Here is a 23,360-nt window from a genome sequence, read left to right on the forward strand (position 1 = left end):
TAATAAAAACAATAAAACTAAAAGCATATTACTGTTCCTTAGTTCATAGATAATCTTGACTACTCAAAAAAAAATATTAAATTGGTACAACCTGGATTATCCAAACGCGTGTGTGGCTTGTAGGAAATATATAATTTTACCAACTAGGTATATGCTGGGAATTTCAGAGCCTTGAATCCATTATCGGCGAGATCATATATTGACTATAAAAACCCATAGGACTGAACAAACTGCTATACGGCTAGATGGCTTCGAAACAAAACGCACTCTATCTCCATCATTAAATGCACATCGGGTCAACTAACATGGACTGGGCAATAGCTAGTGCTCCTGGAGGGGGTCTAAAATAAATGTTTATTTGAAATATAAACGAAAAAAGAGATTTTTCGGCTTGTCTCTTCAAGAAACCTCAAAATATTCGTCATTTATGCTGGATGTCAAAAAAAAAAGAATGAATGATTGTTTCGATAACGTCTGTTGTTTTTGGTCCACGACGTATTTCTTTCTTTGGAATTCGGTCATCGTCATTTTCACAGAAACAATTACTAAATTCCCATTTTTGCCAATTCCCATCAGGGGACATTTCAAAACCACACCAACACCAAAGCGTTAAGACTTTTTAACGTTCAAAGAAACGTTAATAGAAGATCAAGCGGATAAAACCGCGACAAACTTAGTTCACGACCAAACATTAGTGAAAAAACACAAGTGATTCAATGAAAAATATCTTAGCCTTAACTACCGTTAGTATATTATGACGAAAGAAAATTGGTTTAATTAAAAATTTTAATATTAACAATCTTTAATTTATATTTTTGATTGCAACCATTTCTATATCTTACCAGTAATAAGATCAGCGCAACTAAAATAGTATTTTCTTTTAATTCACATTACGGTTTATCCCAGCTTGTAGGTACTTTTTTAAGGATTTAATTGTTTCTCGGTCAACATTTGTTTAAAGTTTTTTGTTTTATTCATATATTGCACTTTGAGTTTTTATTTATACTAGCTCGTTCCACTTTTTCTTCTCTGCTAAGTTACTTTACTTAGCACTAACCACACTCCGAGTTTATGAGATTTTCTTTGAAATAGCCGTGTCCGTATTCACACGTTGGCCCTCATCATGTTTACAATTTCCTGAAACCTTTCTCTGTCGGCTGCTGGGCGAAATAATTCTTCTACTGTGGAACCACACCATTGTCTAAATTTACGCAGCCATGAAAGTTTCTTTCGACCAATCCATCACTTTCCTTCCACTTTTCCTTGTATTATAAGGCGAAGTAGATGGTATTTAGGTCCTCTAATTATATGGCCGAAGTATTCTGTTTTTCTCCTCTTTATGGTGTTTATGAGCAGACGTTCTGAATTGATCATTTGAAGAACATCTTCATTGAAAGTGTGGGAAACCCACGATATCTTTAGGATTCGTCTATAGCACCACACTTCGAATGCTTCCTTCTTGTTTAGCATTATGGTTTTTAACGTCCATGTCTCACAACCATACAATAGGATGGACCACACATAACATTTCAGGACCTTCTTACGAATATTCATCGACATTGCATAAAACTGGTTTCCAGGTCATAAAAGCCTTACGTGATATTTCGATCCTGGTTATTATCTCTTCATCAGAATCACAATTTACATTTAACCAGCTGTCAAGGTATTTGAAATGATTTACCCTTTCGATCTCCTCTCCATTAAGAGAAATCAGAATTTGATCTATATTGATCTTTCCAACTGCCATCCACTTTGTCTTTGAAATGTTGATTTTTAGGCTTCTCCGATAACTTGCTTCACTGACTAGATTTAGTAATGTTTGGAGATCTTGTAAATTTTCTGCAAGAATGGCTGTATCGTCAGCGTATCTAATATTGTTGATTACTTCTCCACCTAGTCTTACTCCCTCTTGTCTGTCATCCAAAGCCTCCCTAAAGATTTCTTCAGAGTACAGATTAAAAAGAGTGGGTGACAAAACACAACCCTGCCGTACTCCACGTTTGATGGATATTTTTTCAGTCGGACTGTCTTCAATTTGGATAGAGGCTACTTGATTGTAATATAAGTATTTCAGCAGTCTTATATCATAGTGGTCAAGTCCTGCTGCCCGTAGGTAATCGAAAAGTGTATCGTGTTGTACTCTGTCGAACGGTTTCTCGAAGTCGATGAAACAAACATAAACATTCTTTTGGAATTCACAACTTTTTTGTAATAGAGCGCGCATACAGAATAATGCCTCTCTAGTTCCTAGACCGTTTCTAAATCCAAATTGCTTATTACCCATCCTACTTTCGCATAGAAGGAATACTCGGTTTTGTATAATTCGTAAGAGTATCTTCAGTGTGTGACTCATCAAACTGATTAGTCTAAAATCGCTGCATTTGGTGGGCCTGCTTTTCTTTGGTAATGTTATAAACTGACTCTAACCAATCATCTGGTATTTTTCCTTCGTTGTAAATTTTGTTGAAAAAAGTGGTTAAACAGGCAATGCTTTCCTCATCCAAAAGTTTAAGTAACTCAGCAGGGATTTGATCTGGTCCAGGTTCTTTATTGTTTTTGGCTTGCTGTATTGCCTTTTTGACTTCCGAATTCATTATACTGGGACCTCTGTCTAACTGGTTGTCACAGGCAGTATTTGGAGCATTTTCTCTAGAAGCATGGTCAAAAAGGTCAGTGATGTATCTCTCCCATTCTTTGCACTGTTGTTCGTGATCACAAATTTTTCCGTCCGCGCTTTTAAGTATGTGAGCATTTTTCTGTTTTCTAATTCCGGCAGTATATTTAAGTTTCTTGTGGAGGTTAAAACTGTCATGCTTTTTTTGGAGGTCTTCTATTTCTTTACATAAATTCTTAAGCCAGGATTCTTTGGCTTGCTTAATTTTTCTTTTTATGCTTCTATTGATTTCACGGTATTCGATATTTCTATTTTTGTGTTGCCGTCGAACTTCCATCAGGTCTAGAATTTCTTGTGTCATCCACTCATTTTTTGCCAACATGGTAGGTGTTTTCAAAGACTCTTGTACGTTCTCTAAAATCGAGTTTTGAATATCATACCAGCATTCGTTAATGGTTCTGTTTTCGTTTGGTATATTTGGTATTCTGTGTATTTTACTATTTATCTGCTGTGATATGTGTTCCCGCGTTTAAGGGTTCTTCAGGGGGTCGAGATATATCTTACAAGGCTTAGTTGGCTTTGTTAATTTCTTTAATTTAATTTGTATTTTGGAGCAGAGTAAATTGTGATTTGAGTTTATGTCAGCGCCGGGGTAAGTAAGGAGTATAGTATTGCCGCCGAATTTAATTTTTAGCCTAGAAGTTTATTGCTTTTTCAAAGAAAACCTTTTGATTGTATTTATCTATTCTAGGTCAAGAAAATAGCAATGACTAAACAATGATAAAACAGTGGAAACCTTGTCCAACTAAGTTATTTATATACATTAGATAGTACTTTTAAGTTTTTTACAATGGTGTTTACATTCATTAGGACGACTAATTAAGTCCAACAATTGTTATAGAATTCAAATGAATAAGATTCTAACTATACTAATAAGGAAAATACAGTATAAATATAATAAAGAAAATAAAGAAAAACAGAAAAACATTTTTCAACCAGTTAGATTAATAATACAATAATTAATAAGAAATGGTTATTCATTCTATTCTGCTCCTTTAAACTGCTATTATACGCCAGTAGATGACTGTATTGCAGTGTAATTTTCCTCGTTATGGCGGATTTGCATGAAAATTTGGATTTAGGTTCCTCTTACCCTCTGCTTCACTTTTGGACTTGAGCCCAGGGTTGCTTTTACTTGGGGGGGTGAATGCCCTTCTCGGGAGCAAAAAAAATATACGTTCAAAGTAAGTCCGGAAATAGATAAATTGACTAATTCTAAACAACTTTTATTTTATAGAGTTTTTTCACTCAGTCAATACTTTTTGAGATATTGGCGAGTCAAATGTTCATTTTTCAAAATAAAAACCACGTTTTCGGACGGTTTTTCACAAATATCTCAGAAGTAAGTATTTTATAGAAAAAAATATTCTTAGCAAAATGTAGCTTATAAAAACACAAATAACAAGCAGAGTTGTCACTCATAAAGTAGGTTCTTATTTGTCAAATTCCAAATCGAATATTTCAACATGAAATAACCAAAAAATGAAGCACTTTTCAGGGAAAGTTAATCAAAGCTTTTTAAATCGTTCAAAAAAGCTTTATTTTTGTTGTTTGAAAAAGTTTCTAGCATCAAAACTAAGCGAGTTACACTCAGAATAAATTTAATCCCTTTTATTTTGGTAAAAACATCGTGAAAACCACTTCCTAATGAAAATAATCGTTGCCGCTTTACAATTTACTTTATTTATGTATTGTTTATACTTATTATCTGTAATTTTTACCGGTTGAAAGTGCTTACTTTTGAAAAAATTTCGTTTGAAATTTTGAAAAAATAACTTCTTTTTAAAATAACTTAAAAGTATTAGGGATACGAAAAATATCAAAAATAAAAAAAATATAGATTTTGCTTTTTTGAATATTTTAGTTTTTTTTCTGATACTGGTTGGTTAAGATATGGCGGTTCAAAGTTTGCATACAATCGTGATTAGTAACTCGTTCAAGTCCTTTCAACTACATCACTTTATAAAATAAGGGTAAAAAAATAAATATAAATGATCTTCTTGTCCTTAAAAGAACCTTCAAAATAGTTTTTTAAGTACTTCATATCTTAAAAGCTAGCCAAGTTATGAGTAAAAAACCAATCACATATTTTAGGAGATATCAGAAAGCGTTGGTATACTGGAGCATTCTAAGATACAAATAATCTACTATTACGACACAGACATACTTTCACCCATCCTTACAAACTAATAAGGGTTGTTTTAAAAGTTGAAATAAAATAAATTCATAACATTTTTATTAAAAAGATTATTGTATTTATAGTTTCAATAAAAAAAATACTACAACTAATCGAATCTCTTTGCAAGGGTAGATTTATAATGGTAGAACGTATGCGGTAAAAAATTAGAACAGTAAAGAAATATAAATTTATTGACAGTGTATACTTAAATAATTCCAAATTGCTTCCACATCTAAAAAATAAAAAGCAACCACCAGCACAAGACCAACTTTGAAGTCTGGAGTAAGTATAACCTAAATTCAAATTTCCATGCAAATCCCTGGAGACAAGGTGGTTTTAATTGTTTTAATTTTTTACATTGTTTTAATTATAACTATTCTAAGGTGCGAGATTTAGCGATTAAACTGTGATAAAATCATAAAATAATGTTGTTTAATGTTAATTTATATTCATTCTCTTAGCTAAAAGACGATTTGAATCAATTGTCCGCCTTAATTTAAAATTATACGGAAGTTTTCGCCCCTAAAAAATTAAAATAAACCAACGGCACAAGTTCAAAAATGAAGTGGAGGGTAAGTAGAACTTGAATCCAAATTTTCATGCAATTCGGTGGTAACATGGGAAAATTACACGGTATTGCCATATTTCACGTTCATTTACTGGCCTGCTACCATTTAAAGTTTTAAGCGTATTTTTTTCTTTGGTAATTTTATGTTCTGCAGCTAACTTACTATTTAGAGGCATCATTTCGTTTCATGTTTCCTTGACCTAAAAACTGTAGGTATGTATATTTTTTGGATTAAAAAAATGATTCTAAAATAGTGTGGTTATTATCACAATTCAGTACTACTGGTTCCATTGTAATCATTCATTACATTTTAATATATTATAAAAGCAATTCACATCTTATCAAATATAGTTTGCTCTGAGCTACAGAGTGTTGTGTAGTGTAGGTACAATAAGAATATATTATTAGATATAAACTAGCGGACCAACTCCGACGAGTTTTTTAAATGAAATTTTTATTTTGCGAGAAAGACAAACAATATAAGCAAGAATATACATAACATTCATCAATAATAATGCAAGTAAAAAGTGTATTAAATATCACGAAATATTTCGTCGAAAACAATGTTTTTTGTTACAATGTTATCATTTAGCAGTTAATTTTGCATGCTGATCACGAATCCGGTGTCAGATTTGCTCTATCTTGACGTTTTATGCGCGTTTCGGGTCACTTCCGGTGTCGGATCGCAACCGGAAGTACATATTTAGATGCGTCTCGACGAGACCTTTCGATCCATATATACATTGTGGGGTCTAAAACTTAAAGTAAATTTTAACTTCTGGTCATCTCAAAACCGGAAGTGAATTTTTGTACCAAAAGTATATCTTGACAATATCATACGTAATACTAATATTATTCCGAAAAAATATTTTAATTATCTAATATGGTTTTTGAGTAAAGTGGTGGACAAGAAAACGGCTTAGCGTTTTAGTATATACTAGCGGACCAACTCGACATCGAGTTTTTTAAATGAAATTTTTATTTTGCGAGAAAAATTAAGAGATCAATACAAACAATATAAGCAAGAATATACATAAAATTCATCAATAATAATGCAAGTAAAAATTGTATTAAATATCACGAAATATTTCGTCGAAAACAATGTTTTTTGTTACAATGTTATCATTTAGCAGTTAATTTTGCATGCTGATCACGAATCCGGTGTCAAGATTTGCTATATCTTGACGTTTTATGCGCGTTTCGGGTCACTTCCGTTGTCGGATCGCAACCGGAAGTACATATTTAGATTCGTCTCGACGAGACCTTTCGATCCATATATACATTGTGGGGTCTAAAACTTAAAGTAAATTTTAACTTCCGGTCATCTCAAAACCGGAAGTGAATTTTTGTGCCAAAAGTATATCTTGACAATCTCATACGTAATTATAATAATATTCCGAAAAAATATTTTAATTATCTAATATGGTTTTTGAGTAAAGTGGTGGACAAGAAAACAGCTTAGCGTTTTAGTATATAAGAAGATAACGATAAATAAGAATATATTATTAGATTTGACCTATAGATGGCGCCACATATACCATATTTTATAGTGACGAAATAAGCAACAAAAAATAATACAAAATTAATTTTATTATTAAATTTATTATAAAATTTATTATAAAATTATTATAAAATTTATTATTACAATACCTTTTTTTAAACAAAAAGAATTAATTAAAAAAAGTTGAACTAATGAACTAAAGTCGAACTAAACAAAAAATGTAATGGGAATATTTTTCCGAACGAACCCGAGCTTTTCTATTTGTCTAAAACGTTTTCACACTTTATGAATGCGCTATCATTTCAATACTCAAAAAAAAAACAAAATTGAATGTTCTTAAGAGTTTAAATACTTATATACTAACGAGCGAAAGACAAAATGTATAATAACAAAAAAAGATCGGTAAAGAACGTGTAGCAAAAACTAAAATTATTTTTAATGAAAAGTATAAAGTATATAGCGTTAACAGGCCTGTAAAAGTATTCTGTTTATCGGACCTGTTTATCCCACGAAGCCTTAATTTTTTCTAGAACTATATTAAATAGTAAAGTAGGCAAAGGGTCTCATTGGCAAACACGTTTTTCGCCTCGAATTCTTCTGAGACTGTACCATTGCATTTCACTGCACAAATATTTTTTGTAATTTTTATTTTTATCAATCTTACTATTTTTTCTGGCACTTTGGATTCTTTTGGCGTTTCTATTAATTTGTTTCTGTCTATTATATCTTAGGCGGCTTTGTAATCAATGAAAGTACTTTTACTGAAACTTTGTGTTCATAGCAATTGATCAGGAGTGCGAAATCCCTTGCGAAATGCTCCTCGTAGTCCAGTTACTGTGGCATTTTCCTTTTAAATTTTTTATAACCGCACCGATTTATCTGAAATTTTTACAGTGGGTAGTAAATTACTCAAAAAACATAAGTTATATGGTGCCGATGTGTGCTTCTACCCCTGGGGTGGTTGGCACCCCATCTAGGAGGTTAAACTTTTTACACTCAAAATAACCCCGGGAATTGATATAGAATCAAATTTTAAACAAAAAATGTCATATAAATGTTTTTCGCTAAATTAGTACTTTTTGAGTTATACGCACTTGAAAAAGTAAACTTTTCGCAAAAAAGAACATGCTTTCCAATGATTTTGTACGAATAACTCAAAAACAAAGCATTTTATTGAAAAATCTATAATGAGCAAAAATAAAGCCTATAAAAAAACAAAGAGAATGTATTTTTAATTAAGTTTTATAAGTAGGTACAATACTAAGCGATTTATAATTGTTTGAAAATGACTTTTTGTTTTAGGGATACTATACTCGATGCATTTAACATCAAATATCGGAAAATGGACATCTTTTTTGATAAAAACTCATACAATACTTTTTAAAGAGCTAGAAAAAACCTTTAAAATGAGCTATGTTAAAAGCCATTTCGATTAAAACAAAGCGAAATACGAAGGAAAGAATTTGAATTACTCTAGCGTTTTAAAAAAAAATGAGCAGTATAAGTAACACTATTTCGATCAGAATTGAAATTAAACGTATATCTTCTACAATTCATTTTATTTTAGTGTTATTTATAAGTTTTAAAAGTTTAGCCTGTTTAAAATGCGTATCTTTTGAAAAAATCATGTTTAAATTAAAAAATCTTTTTTTTAATAATCTAAAAATTTACATTTTTTCAAAATAAATCTAAAACTATAAGAGATACGTGAAAAATAGTTCTATACCAAAATGTAGTTTTTTTCTTAAAAAAAGTTTTGATTTTTTTATTTTTGTTGTAACTCGAAAAATAATAGAGATATAGCCAATTGAAGTTTGAGATTTAGCGGCTGACACACCTGTAATCAGCACTTTGGCCCTTTACTATTTAAAAAGAAAGAATTTTAACATATGTTAATCTACTTAGTCTTGTAGCTTTTGAAATTACCTTCAAAATATTTTTTTAATGGACACTGTAGCTTAAAAATTAACGGAGTTATTCTAAAAAAATTTTGGAGCATGTTATTTATATTTTGGAGCATCAACTTATTTTCTGTATATATAAAAGCTTTATTCATAGCTATTAATATAGCTTTTTATATATATAAAAGTATATTCGAAAAACTGGTAACAGACACACTAACACTCACACAAATATGTATATAATACATACATACATACATATATATGTTACGTTATCCAGGGAAAAGTAGAAGGCAAAAGAAGTAGAGGTAGATCTCCCACACGATACACGGACCATATTGTTGCTACCATTGGCGCTCCATTGTCAGAATGTGCTAGAATGACAGAAGATAGAACAACTTGGAGGAACATTGGGAAATTTAGCTAATAGCTTCATGATATCACGATACCTGCATCAGGTTAACGACTAAGAAGAAGAAGAAGAATATATGTTACGTATATAATATAGGCACCTCTAAACTGAACATTTGCTTCAGAGAACTAACGAACACAGAGAACCGACACTCCTTTGAAGTTGCGTGGGCAAGCCGCCAATGAGTGCCAATGACAGGAGTACGTCAGATCTCGAAGACATTTTAGAAGCTGGGAGATACTGTACAATTTTGCTGTATGGCATTGCCAAAGACACCCACATGAACAAAATGAATAAGGTCGAAGATTATTCATCATTACTTGAACAAATGCGATACGAATCGTTTATTAAAGCCACAACTAAAAATAGTGCAGTTAAATTATCATGTGGTGAGGTGGTTTTTAAGGGTTGAAAATAAGCAACCAATCAAAAAATATTTTATAAAGGAATTTTTGAATATAAATGTACATTAAAAACTTTTGAAGTTGTTTAAAAAGATTTTTTCATATATTTTGACATAGAGGGTAGTTTTTAAGGGTTGAAGTGTTGCAATCAACCAAAATTATTTTATATAAGCAGATAATTACATTGTAGATGATATAAATGCACTACAAAAGCGTTTGAACCTGTTAAACGATTTTTTACAATTATTTTTATTAAAAGGGGTTTTTTTTAAGATTATTTAAGGGTTGACAATGTACGCAATATCCATTAATATAATTGACAATATTTCAATTACCTAATTTAATACGATTTAAATCCATAAAATGCTTTAATATAAATTTTTTTCATTATTTTCAATAAGGGGTGATTTCACCCCTTAAAAATAAAAAGCTCACTTATCGCATACATACCTTTTGAAGAGGGAGGTAAGATAAGCCTAATTCCAAATTATTAGCAAAATCGATTCAGTTATACAAAATTTAGAGGTATTGACCTCTTTTCCTCCACAGTGACTGGAGTATCGGTATTCTCCTAGATTATTCTGCACATATATTTATAATTGTTGTTTAATTAGTATGCCGAGCACTTTGTATATTACCTCTAACAAAGATATTCCTTTATAATTTGCGCATTTAGTTCTATCTTCCTTTTTATGTATAGAAATTATAATGGACTTGTTCGTTCTTTGTTCGTTCAATTTAAAAAAATATGAGTATAACATTTTGTATTTTATATTTGTTATTTTTATAAAACTAAATTTAAATGTTTTACTATTTCAGATCAGAATCAGTAACTTCTTCAGACAGCCAATCAAACTGGCTATCAACACCAGAATATTTAATGCAACAGCACAATCTATACTTTCCAGATAGCGTTAGTAATTCACCCATTTTGCAGCCAAAACAGGTTCACAAATGTAGAAGATTTAGCGTAGATCTCAGCCAAATGCGGTAAGTACACATAAGAGAATCCATATACTTAATTAATAACTTTGCTGAAATAAAAACTCTCATATTTATTTTAAACTAATGAGGAGAATTTAAGCAGCAATCCATTGTTGTTTATCATTTTATTTTATCTACCAGACACTAAACCGTAAAGCTTTGGTACTGATTACTGGCGCACCTTGTTTTGGCCAATTAATAATACTAAATAACTAATTAATTAATAATAATTCAAAAATACTTAATTCTTAATTGTTATAAACACAGCAGTTGTAATTTTTTAAACAAATTAAGCTAACTCCACTTTTATTGGTCTTAGGAATCTTTTTTTACTCTTTTTCTTTACTCCAGGCATCGCCCTTTATAACGTTGTGTTGGTTTCAAAAATTCACTAACTGATGCTCAAAATCATTAATTTTTGTCTCTACAACTTGGACTAGTGCGCCGGGCCGACAGGAGAACCAACCAAAACCTAGCCGATTCGGCTACTCGAAAAAACAGTCAAATTTACTCACGTTTTTAACTATAGATAGCAATTTTTTTAAATAAAAATTATATCTTCATAAAATATAGGCCTTTAACTATTGAATGGCGTCAATTTTAATTCTTAATTGTTATAAACACAGCAGCGTTGAATTTTTAAACAAATTAAGTTAACTCCACTTCTAATGGTCGTAGAAAACTTTTTTTTAATCTTTGTATTGACTGCAGCTATAGAAATCAATAAATTAAAAATGAATGTACTGCATAGGGAGCGTTGTGGCTTAATTAGTTTATAATGCAAAAGTCGCCCCTACTTTAAAGCAATAAATAACGGGTTGAAAAACCTTCTGAGCAATTATTTTGTTCCTATATAAAAATATACTTAGTTGACCAACAAGAGAATCCTTGAAATTAGATCTCCATCTTTTTAGAAAAAAAGTTCTGGACCTGTAAAATTTATAAAAATTTGACAATTTTTACGAACAATTAAACGTATCCCGAAAATGAATTGACGTTGTTAGGAAGTATCATTCGATTTGTAATAAAAAGAGCTACAATATAATTCTATTTTGCATAAAAAAATAATTTTTATAAAAGGTCTTTCAAAAATTTAAAGTGGCGAAAAATTCACAATTTTTGGACATTCAATCGTCAATTTTGCATAAACTATTGCGTAAAATTTAATGTAGCATAGTTCAAATTAAAGCTTTTTTTATGTAATTTCATTCAATATTGTGATCATTTTACTCAATATCGATTTGATACAATAAAAATAATCAAAAAATACCGTTCTCATTCATTTTTGTCTCTACAACTCAAGAGCGGATCCAGAGAGGAGGCCATGGGGGCTATGGCCCCTCCCGAGAATTTAAAAAAATATAAATTTAAATATTTTCAGTTCAAACGTTTATAGTTTTCTCTAAATTTGAGATACATATACAATAAAAACAATTGTAAAGACTTTGTCAAGTTCATTGACGCTTATGAGAACATGAAAAATCCGAAGAAATTTGTAGGAATCGGTACTGCCAATTGAAGCGTAATCAGCTCTGAACAGCAACGCTCTGAACCAGTCTTCTCTTCTCAAGGCGCCGTCTTCTTTCGAATGTTGGCGATCCAAATAACAGTATTTTTGGTAGTTTTGGAAACTGCTGCGCGAAAGATTTCTGCGGATGAGCGGTCGAACCATCTCCTCAGGTCTTTTAGCCACGAGTTCTGGCGTCTTCCTACTGATCTTTTGCCCTGTACTTTTGTTTCCAGTATAACTTAAAGTAATTCATATCTTTCGCCTCTCAGCACATGACCCAAGTATTGCATTTTCCTCTCTTTGATTATTCTTAGTAATTCTTTTTGTGTACATATGCGACGAAGTACCTCAACATTAGTAACTCTTTGTACCCATGGAATTCTCAACATTCGTCTGTATATATACATCTTAAAGGCATCTATTCTTTTTTCTATTACAGAGTCCATTGTCCAACTTTCACAGCCATACAGTAAGACAGAAAAAACGTAACATCTGATCATTCGAATTCTAAGCTGTAGACTAAGGAATGATCTTGTAAAAAATGTTTTCATGCTCATGAATGTTTTCCTTGCTTGTTCGATTCTTTATAGGATTTCTTTTTTTGGATTACACTGACTATCGATATTTGCTCCCAAATATTTTATGGAATTTACCTGTTCTATTATTTGACCCTTGGCATACACCTGTACGTTTATTGGTGTCTTTGAAAATACTAAAGCTTTAGTTTTGGAAAAGTTTAAATGTAAGCCGAACATTTCGCTGTGGTGAACTACCGCATTTATTATATTTTGTAGTTCTTGTGCGTTTCTTGTTATTAAGACGGTATCGTCAGCATATCTGATGCTGTCTATCTGATTTCATTAATCTTAATTTCGCCTTGGACCTCGTCTAATGCTTCGCTGAATATAGATTCCGAATACAAATTAAACAGTAGCGGTGATAAGACGCAACCCTGTCTCACTCCTCGTCGGATTTGTATGTCTTCGGATGTTGTGTACTCTATTTCAATTGTTGCCGTTTGGTGCCACTATAGTTCTGAGATAATTCGCAAGTCTTGTTCGTCAACTCCAGTTGTTCTCAGAATTTCGATCATCTTTTGATGGTTAACGCAGTCAAATGCTTTTCCATAGTCAATAAAACATGCATATACATCTACATTCATGTCTCTGCATCGTTGCGTTAACATATTTAAAGCAAAAAGAGCCTCTTGTGTTCCCAATCCGTTTCGAAATCCGAATCGAGTGTCACTCATCTGGAACTCGCACTTCTTGTAAATTGTATGGATAATTCTGAGAAAAGTTTTAAGGACATGAGACATCAAGCTTAATATTCGACAATCACCGCATTGTGAGGAATTCGATTTTTTTGGTAATGCTACGAATGTTGATTTTAGCCAGTCTGTTGGTATTTTACCTGTGTCATATATCTTATTGAATAGTGCTGTTATTAAATCTAGGCATTTACTTTCGTTATTTGCAATTAATTTTAGTATTTCGACATTGATATTGTCTGGACCGGTGGCTTTTCCATCTTTCTGAGATTTTACTGCGTGAATCACTTCTTCTTTGGTTATTTCTGGGCCTTTTTCATTTATTCGATTATCTGTGGATGGTGGAGAACAAGGTCTATCGTCGTCTAAAAGAGTTTGTATGTATTCTTTCCATCTCTCTAGTTTGTCTTCTGTACCCATAATTATTTCGTTATTATCATTTTTTAATATTGTTGCTTGACTCTTTTTGTGTCTACCTGTCATTTCTTTTACTTTTTTATGAATATTAAAGGTGTCGTATTTTTCCTGAAGTTGTTCGATTTCTAGGCATTTTGTTGACATCCAGTTTTCTTTCGCCTCCCTGCACTTTTTTCTAATGATTTTGTTGATTCACTTGTATTCTATTGGGCTTGTTTTATGTTTTCGTCTTACGTCCATGAGGTCCATGATCTCTTGCGTTATCCATTCTTGTTTTTTGTTGTGTTTTATGAACCCGATGTCTTCTTCTTGTATCTTTGTTATTTTTGTATTTAGAGCAGTCCATGTTACTTCAATGTCTGCCTGTACCAAGTTTTCGATCGTTTTTATTTCTTCCTCAAGCTTGATACTTATTTCTTTTTTCTGTTCAGGGTTCTTCAGTTGTGAGATGTCTATTTTTCTTGTCACTGTTTTCTTTTTGACTTGGAGAAATCTTTTTAATCTAAAATCTATTATAACTGGATTGTGATCGCTATTTATATCAGCTCCAGGGTATGTTTTCGTAGATTGAACCAGTAACAGAAATGAAAAAGGTTGCAACAAATGCAGTTAGATGTCCTTGCCTAAATTATATTTTAAACAACTCCCTTTCAACTTCTATTAATGTATAGTCCATTACAAACGCAGTGGGAACAATGAGGTCAGTAATATCATTTTTTTCATGTCAGCCAAGACAATGAAGTTTTAAAACTGAAACTCGGACAAAATTTAATAAGTTTATGCGAAACACGATGGGATGAGCACCATGAAAGTACAATCCAGTTCAAATCTAGCATTTTACATATAATTGAAGCACTAATATCTATCTCAATATAGAAGGATCCCAAGACTGCTACACTGGCATCAACTTTGCTTAACTCTTTATACACATATGAGTTTCTAGTGCCAATGATGTCACTGATTGACATATTAAAATTAACTTTGCCACTAAGCCGGCTTCTACAAACAAAATCTCTTGATGCTAACCTGGCGACTAAAGTTGTTTTAAATGCCATATTGACTTTGAAAGATAGAAGATCTAACTGCAAAGAAAATTTTAATAAGATTGAATTCTTTGTCCTTGTTTTTATCAGTATAAATTTCATTTTTTTGTCGGGGCAGTCCAATAATAAATTTATTTACCCGCAGAAAACTCGCTTTCCCGTTCCTCAGCAAACATCGCTATCCCGTCCCGCGTCCCGTGCCTTCCTGTGGGAGAAAATGCTGGACAAAGGGTGGCACGGGACGTCCCGCGTGCATCACTAAACGAACAATATTATTCGATTTTTTATTTTAATTTCATAAACTAAAATACATTTCTTTCTTTGCATTTGTTGGGCTTTATAGGGTTTTATGTTAAAATTTGCTGATTTTTCGTTGCTAGACAAATAAAAATACTTTAATAACGATAAGTTTTGAATGTCTTTATGACACTCAAAAGTGTGTGAAAAATACCATAAAACTGACCATTTTAACCATAATTTTTAAAAAATTTCATCCAGGCTCCCTAAAAAAAGTTCATGAGAAAAAAAAATAATTAAAAATCTAAAACATATAAATTTTTATTTAAATATTTTTCAAAATTTTTAACTAAAAACTTTTGTTTCTCCAAACAAAAAAATGTGTGTAAAAACTAAAATTATCTTTTACGAACATAAGATCTTTATCAATTTGTACGTTACTTAAAAGTTCTTGACTTTTCGTTACACACTGTGAGTAATTTTGAATATGTAACACAATGTCTTTTATAACATCAAAATAATTTGCGTAAAATATTGCTGCTTTAATTCATGTTCCCCATCTTATCATTACGGGCTCTAGAGGCAAACTTATGCCTGGTAATTTTTCTTTATAGATTTACACTCGTAAAGGTGCTTTCAAAAATACTTTTTTAACGTTTGAGATTAATTTATTGACTAAATCAAATTCACTTCTAAGAACTTCTTCTACTTTGTTTATGCCGTGTAGAAGAAAAGTGACGTGTAGCATATTTGGATAAAATATTTTTAAATTTTGTCCTACATTTACCATATAAGAAGCGGTATCTGATAAAAATATTAAAAAATTATCACTTTTTATTTCGTTTGGCAAAAAGAAAGCAGAGAGCAATTGCTGAATGAAACGGGTTACAGTCATATTATTGGTTTTCTCCAGTTGTTTTGTAGCTATTAAATAAGGTTTTCCTGGTTCATCATCTTTTAAGTCGCCGATTGTATGATGCACTATATATAGACCACATGCATCTGCACTTTCATCGACAATTAGGTAAAAGTTCTTATCGTTTACAGAAACTTTAATTTCCTCAATTACTCCGCCATACAACGCTTTCACATTGCTTCACATTGCCCTTTCTTAGTGTTGTCTTGTTAGGAATATTGAAGTTACAATATTTTTGCAAAAATTGCCTAAAATGTGTAATTTGCAATTTTTTAACGGAACGTTTGCTGCTAACGGAGCTTTACAAAGTCTTGGTTAAACAAATATTTTTTTATTCATCATGATCTTGAACATTTTAAGAGATTTATAAATCGACTGTTGAATGGGTCCTAATGCAATAATTTTTATCTGCAACTTATGAGTCACAGTTTTTAAATGTTGGTCGACTAAAAACGTCTTCGCATATAAAATCTATATACAAGAAAAAATGTTCAAGCACCAAAAAGAAATCTGACGAATTTTTGAATTTTGATGATTCTCTCTATGTCCGTCTTTAAATAAATACAAGCGAATTTGTGCAATAAAAATACTCTTTCCTGCAAAATTTCTTTTGTGGGACACGATGCTTTTGTTTCTTAGTTGCTCATTTAAGAAATGAAATATCTATACTCTATCTATCGAAATACTCTATCTCCACTTAGCTTTAACTCGGGAAAACATTTTATTCAAGAATTTTTGTTTTTAATGGTAGACTTATTTAAATTTAATATTTACCATATTAGACCCTTAAAAGCAGGTAGGCACCTACGACTTGCTACCCTAATAAAATAATCTTTTTTTGGAAAACCTATAATTATTAAATTCAGATAGTATCGGGAAAGTACAGATAATATAATGAGCTCGTTTATATCCAAGTTACAAAATTCCAACTAAGGTCTGCTTGCCATTATGCTATAATCAGTACTGAATTTGGTACTAAAACTATTGTATCTACAAATTAAATGCGCGCACCGATTCAGTACTAAAAATTAGAGCATGTTCTTATTTCTTGTACTAAAAATAATGAAATATTAACTAAAAGTGAGGTTATTCTCAACTGATCGTAACAATTTTTTAAACAAATTATTATTCATTCATAAAAAGTTTTTATATGTCAAAGGGTCTTTTACTAATAATTCCGCATTCAACATATTTAATATTCCTTTGCATAACCCCTTTCTTTCGATCTATTTTTTCTCCACATACACTTTTTTTAAGAAGTGTATGATTTTTTTTCTTACGCATCATTATTACCCTTAAAGCTACTGCACATAATTTTAACTTCTTTTTCACCATAATTATTCACCTGTGTGTTTTGTTTACTCTGATCACATAAAACAAACATCATTGTTAGGTTATCAATACAAAATTGGTAAAGCGCATGCTTACATGCTAATTAAAATTAAAATAGTTGCAAACACAAATCCATATTTTCCATACTAAATCGACTCGCGCAGGTAACTAATATTTTCAGTACTACAATCAGTACTGAAATTAGCATAATGGGAAGCTGACCTAAAAAAGGAAACTTAGTTTAAACTTTTATATAATTTATTTTAAAATATGCAAAATAAATAATGCTTAACTTAAATATCTAATGTTGTTTGAAATGAGAAAAAATATGCAATTTATGGATCCATATGCACTTTGCATACTAGGGCGGTCCAATAAGTACTTAGAATACAAAAGAAAAACGAAAATTTTGGAAAAGTGGCGATTTATTTCTCAACATAATCTACTTTTAGCTCGATGCACTTGACCCAGCGATGCTTCATTCAGAGAATGGTGGCCATTACCTTTCCGGCCGATAGGACAGTCTTCGCCTCCTTCGGAGCATGTTCGCCAGGTGCCGCTAATGTTTCGACTGTTTCTTAGTCCCTGGTGTGTACCAATGGATTTATGTTTCGTCAATGGCTACGAAAAAATGTAGAAACTCCTCCGGATTACGCTTAAACAGCGTCAAACTCTGCTCTTAAGTGGTCTCACGGTTAAGCTTGTTGTCCGGAGTGAGCAAAATTTCACGCAGGGTATGACATACTCGGTCTTTTGAGATGCCTACTGTCTCAGCTATCTCGCGTACCTTCAGTCGGCGGTCTGCCAATATGAGATCGTTGATATTTGTCGCGTTATCCTCCGTGGTAGCCGATTTCGGGACAGCTGAGCTTGGCTCATCAAAAACTAATGTGCGACCGCGTTGAAACTCGTTAAACCAATTTTTGAGGGTTGCGATCACAAAAACAAGAATCGAATCATCGACCGATATTGCTCTTTTTCCATTTTTCTAAAATCCGCGGACACGCCTGTTTCACACGCGGTAGAAACAAAACTACTAGTCGGATTCGGCTAAAATTTTGACATTAGGGGTCTACGAGAATGTATAATATGATAGTAGATTTCTCTTAATATAGTGGCGCCATCGGACGGTAAGGCTAAGTACTTATCGGACCGCCTACATATATAGTCCGCTCTCTATTTTAGATCTAAAAAACATTTTGTTAATTCGCATTAAAGCGATAAATTCTCTAGTTTCACACTTTTTTTTTCATCGTGCCTTCATTTTTTACATTCATTACAATAAATAAATATTAATCATTTATAGACTGGAAGGTTTTTTATAACGAATAATAAATATTTAAATCAACTTTTATTTACATATCAAGGTTGATTAGTGAATTTTATCTAAGTAATTGAGTTTCTTTATCGACTTTGTTCCATATGTTTTGTTATTTGATGGATTATTTAAGTCATGTTATCATTAAATTATTTGTTTATGCTGATTGCATTTGAACAGCTGCAAACATTTCTTTTATATTACAAAAATAGCTTCTTTAATTTTCTATACACGGAGAATATAGTTTAATTTTCCATTGGAGTATAGTTGGTAGCTTAGGACAAATATAGGAGTTCTAAACTTAACAACGAATAATATAGTTAGCATTCCGTTGATTTGCGATAATAAAGCGCATGAACTAGGAAAAAGTAAGTGAAACATCACCAACAATAAAATGAAAAAAAAATGTGTAGTATTCTATTTTTCTAAACTTCCCACTATCTTTTATCTTCTTCCTAAATGAAAATGTTTCTCCTCTAATCGCATAAACGGTCGATTTTGGCATCTTCGTTAAAAAGCATGTTAAAAGGCAAAAAAGCGTTTGATTTAGAAAGTTCTGAACAATGACTTTCTTTAACTTATTTTAGAATTCGTTTGGCATCGTCAGAGAGGTAGTAAATCTTCCCTTTGATTGGAAGGTTCCATTGGTTCTTTAGTTTTATGGATATTGTCGCACCACCAAAGCCACATTTTAAAAGTAATATCTCAGTTATATTTTAAAAGTATAGAAATATCAAAAATAACAATTAATGAAAAAAATTAATTTATTACATTTAACTAAATGCAGTGTTTTGTTACACTTTTGTAAGATTTCGCAAATAAAATTTTTTATTTGCGAAATCTTTTAATTTCTGTGAGTGTTTTAAAATGTCTTTGTACGAAATTTTTTGTAATGTTAAAATTGTTTTAGTTTACTCCTGAGGAAGCTATTAAATAAATAGCGAAATATTGAGTATCATAGAAAAAAGAAAGATTTTCATTACAGACCACTTTACCCGATAATTTGAACATATTTATATATATATATATATATATATATATATATATATATATATATATATATATATATATATATATATATAACACGTAGTAACTTCACTGGTTCAGATGGTTTAACCCATCTATCGGAACTAAATAAGTCTAGGTTTTCTGCTCGTTTAAATTAATGTTTGTTACATTTAAACAAGGATTTAGATTTTTCTAAAATTTCCTGACTGTAATCATTATGATGACACAACCTTATTATGTAAAGGTAAAAACCTCTACACATAATAAGGTTGTGTCATCTGCAAAAAGAACACAGTTGATATTTTCCAACGCACTTGGTAAATCATTTATATATATATATATATATATATATATATATATATATATATATATATATATATATATATATATATCAAGAATGGCAAAGAACCCAAAACTGTACCTCGTGGTACTCCGGTTGAAACTCTTAGAGGATTAGATTCTTGATTATTAAATGCAACAATCTGTAAGATATGATTTTAAAAGGTCATGTATGGTACTCCTTATTCCATAGTACTTCAATTTTATCAATAGTGATTGAATTTTGTAAGGTCACACATTAATTCATTAATAGGTGTACCTGCATCAAGACCGTAAACAATATGTTCTTTTACTCCTTCCAACCTGCTTGCTTCTCAACCAAATTGAGAGCTGGATATAATTAATTTGTTATCCAAATAATTTGTTTTACGATCTTTAATAAAGATTTCAAAAATTTTACTTATTATTGGTACTATGGTAATAGGTCTGTAATTTTCTGGAGCATTTTTGTTTCCGTTTTCATGAAGTGAAATTACTTTTGATATTTTGAATACATCAGGCCAGTAACCCTCGTTAATACATTTGTTAAATATAATTGTGAGTGGTTCAATAATTATATCTAGATATGCCTTAATAATTTTACTGTTAAAACCATAGTAGTCAACACAACATAAGGAATTTTTTAATTTGTGTATGCATTTTTTAACATCAGATGCTACTATTGGGGCCATAAAGAACCTTCTAGGTAGCCTGCTAAGATAGTAGTTTGTCATGCTCAGAGTTTCCTATTGATTTCGATATAATAATATTGTACATTTGGTTTTAATGGAGCCAGATAATCGCCGCCTACGCAAATTCTTATGACATTCAAACCGCAATTATACCAGGCTATTTTTTAAAAGAAATTCTATTGATAACATCCGTAATCCGTATTTAATTCAATTATTGCTTATCACTCCATTCCACCTGTCAATTGTTATTGTCAGATAAATTATTTTTTGGGCATTCTGGCTAAAATACGTACCGACTATGCTTCTGCACCTCTATTTGATTGAATTTTATTCTTAATCACATACTGATTTGGTACATGATGTCTGTGTATCTAACTAGAATAATTAGTGTATTTAAAACTGCATCAGACACAAATAAACACAAATTAAACCTAGAGATCTAGTTAGGCACCTAAAAATCTTCTGGATTTTTCTGGAAAAATCTGGAAGAAATTGCATTGAATTCTAAGAACAGGCCGACATATGCTATGCCAGTCAAATTCGACTTCAAAACACCCTTTGAAGTGATCATAACAACCCACAAAATGGGTAAAGAAGTTGAAACGAAACTGAAAGAAGGTTCATTCGTATGGTATGAGGATGGATCTAAGATGGATGAAAGGGCGGGGGTGGGAGTTATTGGGTCCAATTTCAGGCTATTCAAATCTCTTGGAAACGCCCCAACTATCTCTCATGCAGAAATACATCCTATAGACATTAGTCTAGAATGTCTCAACCGAGGCACTCGTAGAGCAAAAGTCTTTATTTTGTCAGACAGCCAAGCCGCCTTAAAGACTCTAAAGTTATTTACTTGTATGTCAAAGTTAGTTTGGGACTGTAAACAATCCATCAAGAAGCTGGCGGAACGCAGCAAAGTAACTTTGATGTGAGTGTCAAGTCACAAGAGAATTGCAGACAATAAGGAAGCCGACAGTCTCGCAAAAGGAGGGGCTAATACCCCATTCCAGAGTTCGGAACGCTTCTGTGGGGTATCGAAAAGTCACGTCAGAGAGGAACTCCGAACGTGGGAACTCAATCAACTAAGATTACATTGATCTAATACACCAGGACAAAGGCAAGCAAAAAGGCTCATAAAAGTATCGCTTACTGCAACAAACCTCCTTGAAATGAGTAAAAAAAAATCAAAAAGGTCAGTGGCCTTTTCACTGCTCACTGCCCTCTGAGATATCATCTCAAAAAAATGGGCAAATCAGATAGTGAGAGCTATCGTTTCTGTAGCAACGAAAAAGAAACCGCAGAACATATACTATGCAACTGCATAGCACTGCAGCCCAGCATAGAGCTCAACTAGATTAAGGTATGTACAAAAGATCTCTATAGGTCGAAGTGCGATGAGGCTGCATGACCTTAACAACCTCACATAATCTAATCTAGTGTATTTAAAATTACTTTTTTTACGATTTTCATTCCGTTATATAGCTAAGAGACTCTTCTCTTTCTCTCTTTTTTACCTGTAGCTCCTTAAAAAGCAAAATGCAGATGTTTTAAACGCCTGTAGTCATTACGATATATTTAAATAATGGTTAAATTTTATGTCAAAATTAACAGCGTATATAGAAAAATTAAATATTTATGAAAAATATAAATGAAAACTAAATTTTTTTTTTAATTTTCGTAGCAGTACAACAATTTTATTTAACAATTATATTTTATTTTTAGGTCTCTTAGATTATTTTTTAGTGACAATAGTTGCACATGTGGACAACTCGTCGTAGCTTCCAGAGAATCTCAGTACAAGATACTCCATTTTCACCACGGCGGACTGGACCATTTGGCACAAGTTTTGCATCAGTGGCATTCACTGCTGCATACAATTAAGTTAGCCAAAGGTTCGTAGATACTTTGAAATTAACAATTGACTCCAATCGTTTAAATGAAGCTGCGGTTATTGTCCAAGATTAGAAGAGAGTTGCCCAAAACAAGATAGCTAAAGTTCTTTGACTCGAAACTCCTTAAATATGCTACTTGCATCAATTTTTTTTACCAATAACTTTCACATTGACTCCATTTTATGGAGTCTTTTTTATTCTTAAAAATGTAAAGTATCCCATTTTGCCCACCTAATTGAGTAAAATGGGATAGTGTTTTAATATGAAGAAACAGTGTATAAAGTAAATTATATTTATTCAATTTAAAAAAGGAACAAATTACCCGTCTTTCATTAATAATAAAAAGAAATGAAAATTTTAATCCCAAAAAAATTGCACAAGTACGACTCATCATCGTTCTCCACTCCAGCGCAAGCTTCGTGAGCCCAACGATGACAATCCTGTTACACAACTCAACCGTCTTCAATCTCAGATATCGAGTATAACTCTGTGCAATAAATCCCTTGCGTCATTGTTGTGTAAATACAACGTTTTTATGTTGTGTAAATACAACGTTTTTTATTTGTTTGGATTGGGTTGGGTATTCTAACTAAAACTCCTCGATTAAACTCAATTTATATTAATTTAAATGTAAACAATTCACTCCGATATGCCGTTCTTTCTATGGCTGACAGTAGACTAGACAGTGATCTGTCTTCTGTCTTTGTCAAATGCGTCGAGAGCAGCGCAATCGACGACGGCCGTAGGCACAGTGCCGTAACACAACTCAACCATCTTCAATCTCAGA

General features: G+C 31.9%; 1 protein-coding gene across 3 annotated transcripts in view; it reads left to right on the plus strand.

Annotated features, from left to right (window-relative positions):
• TBC1D16 (TBC1 domain family member 16) overlaps positions 1–23,360 on the plus strand; it is a 118,774-nt gene that overhangs the window by 68,645 nt on the left and 26,769 nt on the right. For all 3 annotated transcript variants that reach the window (XM_072526786.1, XM_072526784.1, XM_072526785.1), the window contains exons 4-5: positions 10,459–10,629; positions 22,404–22,573. In XM_072526786.1, the coding sequence (XP_072382887.1) occupies positions 10,459–10,629; positions 22,404–22,573 (341 nt within the window). The remainder of the gene's footprint in view (positions 1–10,458; positions 10,630–22,403; positions 22,574–23,360) is intronic.

The sequence above is a fragment of the Diabrotica undecimpunctata genome, chromosome 3 (genome assembly GCF_040954645.1).
Source record: "Diabrotica undecimpunctata isolate CICGRU chromosome 3, icDiaUnde3, whole genome shotgun sequence".
NCBI classification, from domain to species: domain Eukaryota; kingdom Metazoa; phylum Arthropoda; class Insecta; order Coleoptera; family Chrysomelidae; genus Diabrotica; species Diabrotica undecimpunctata.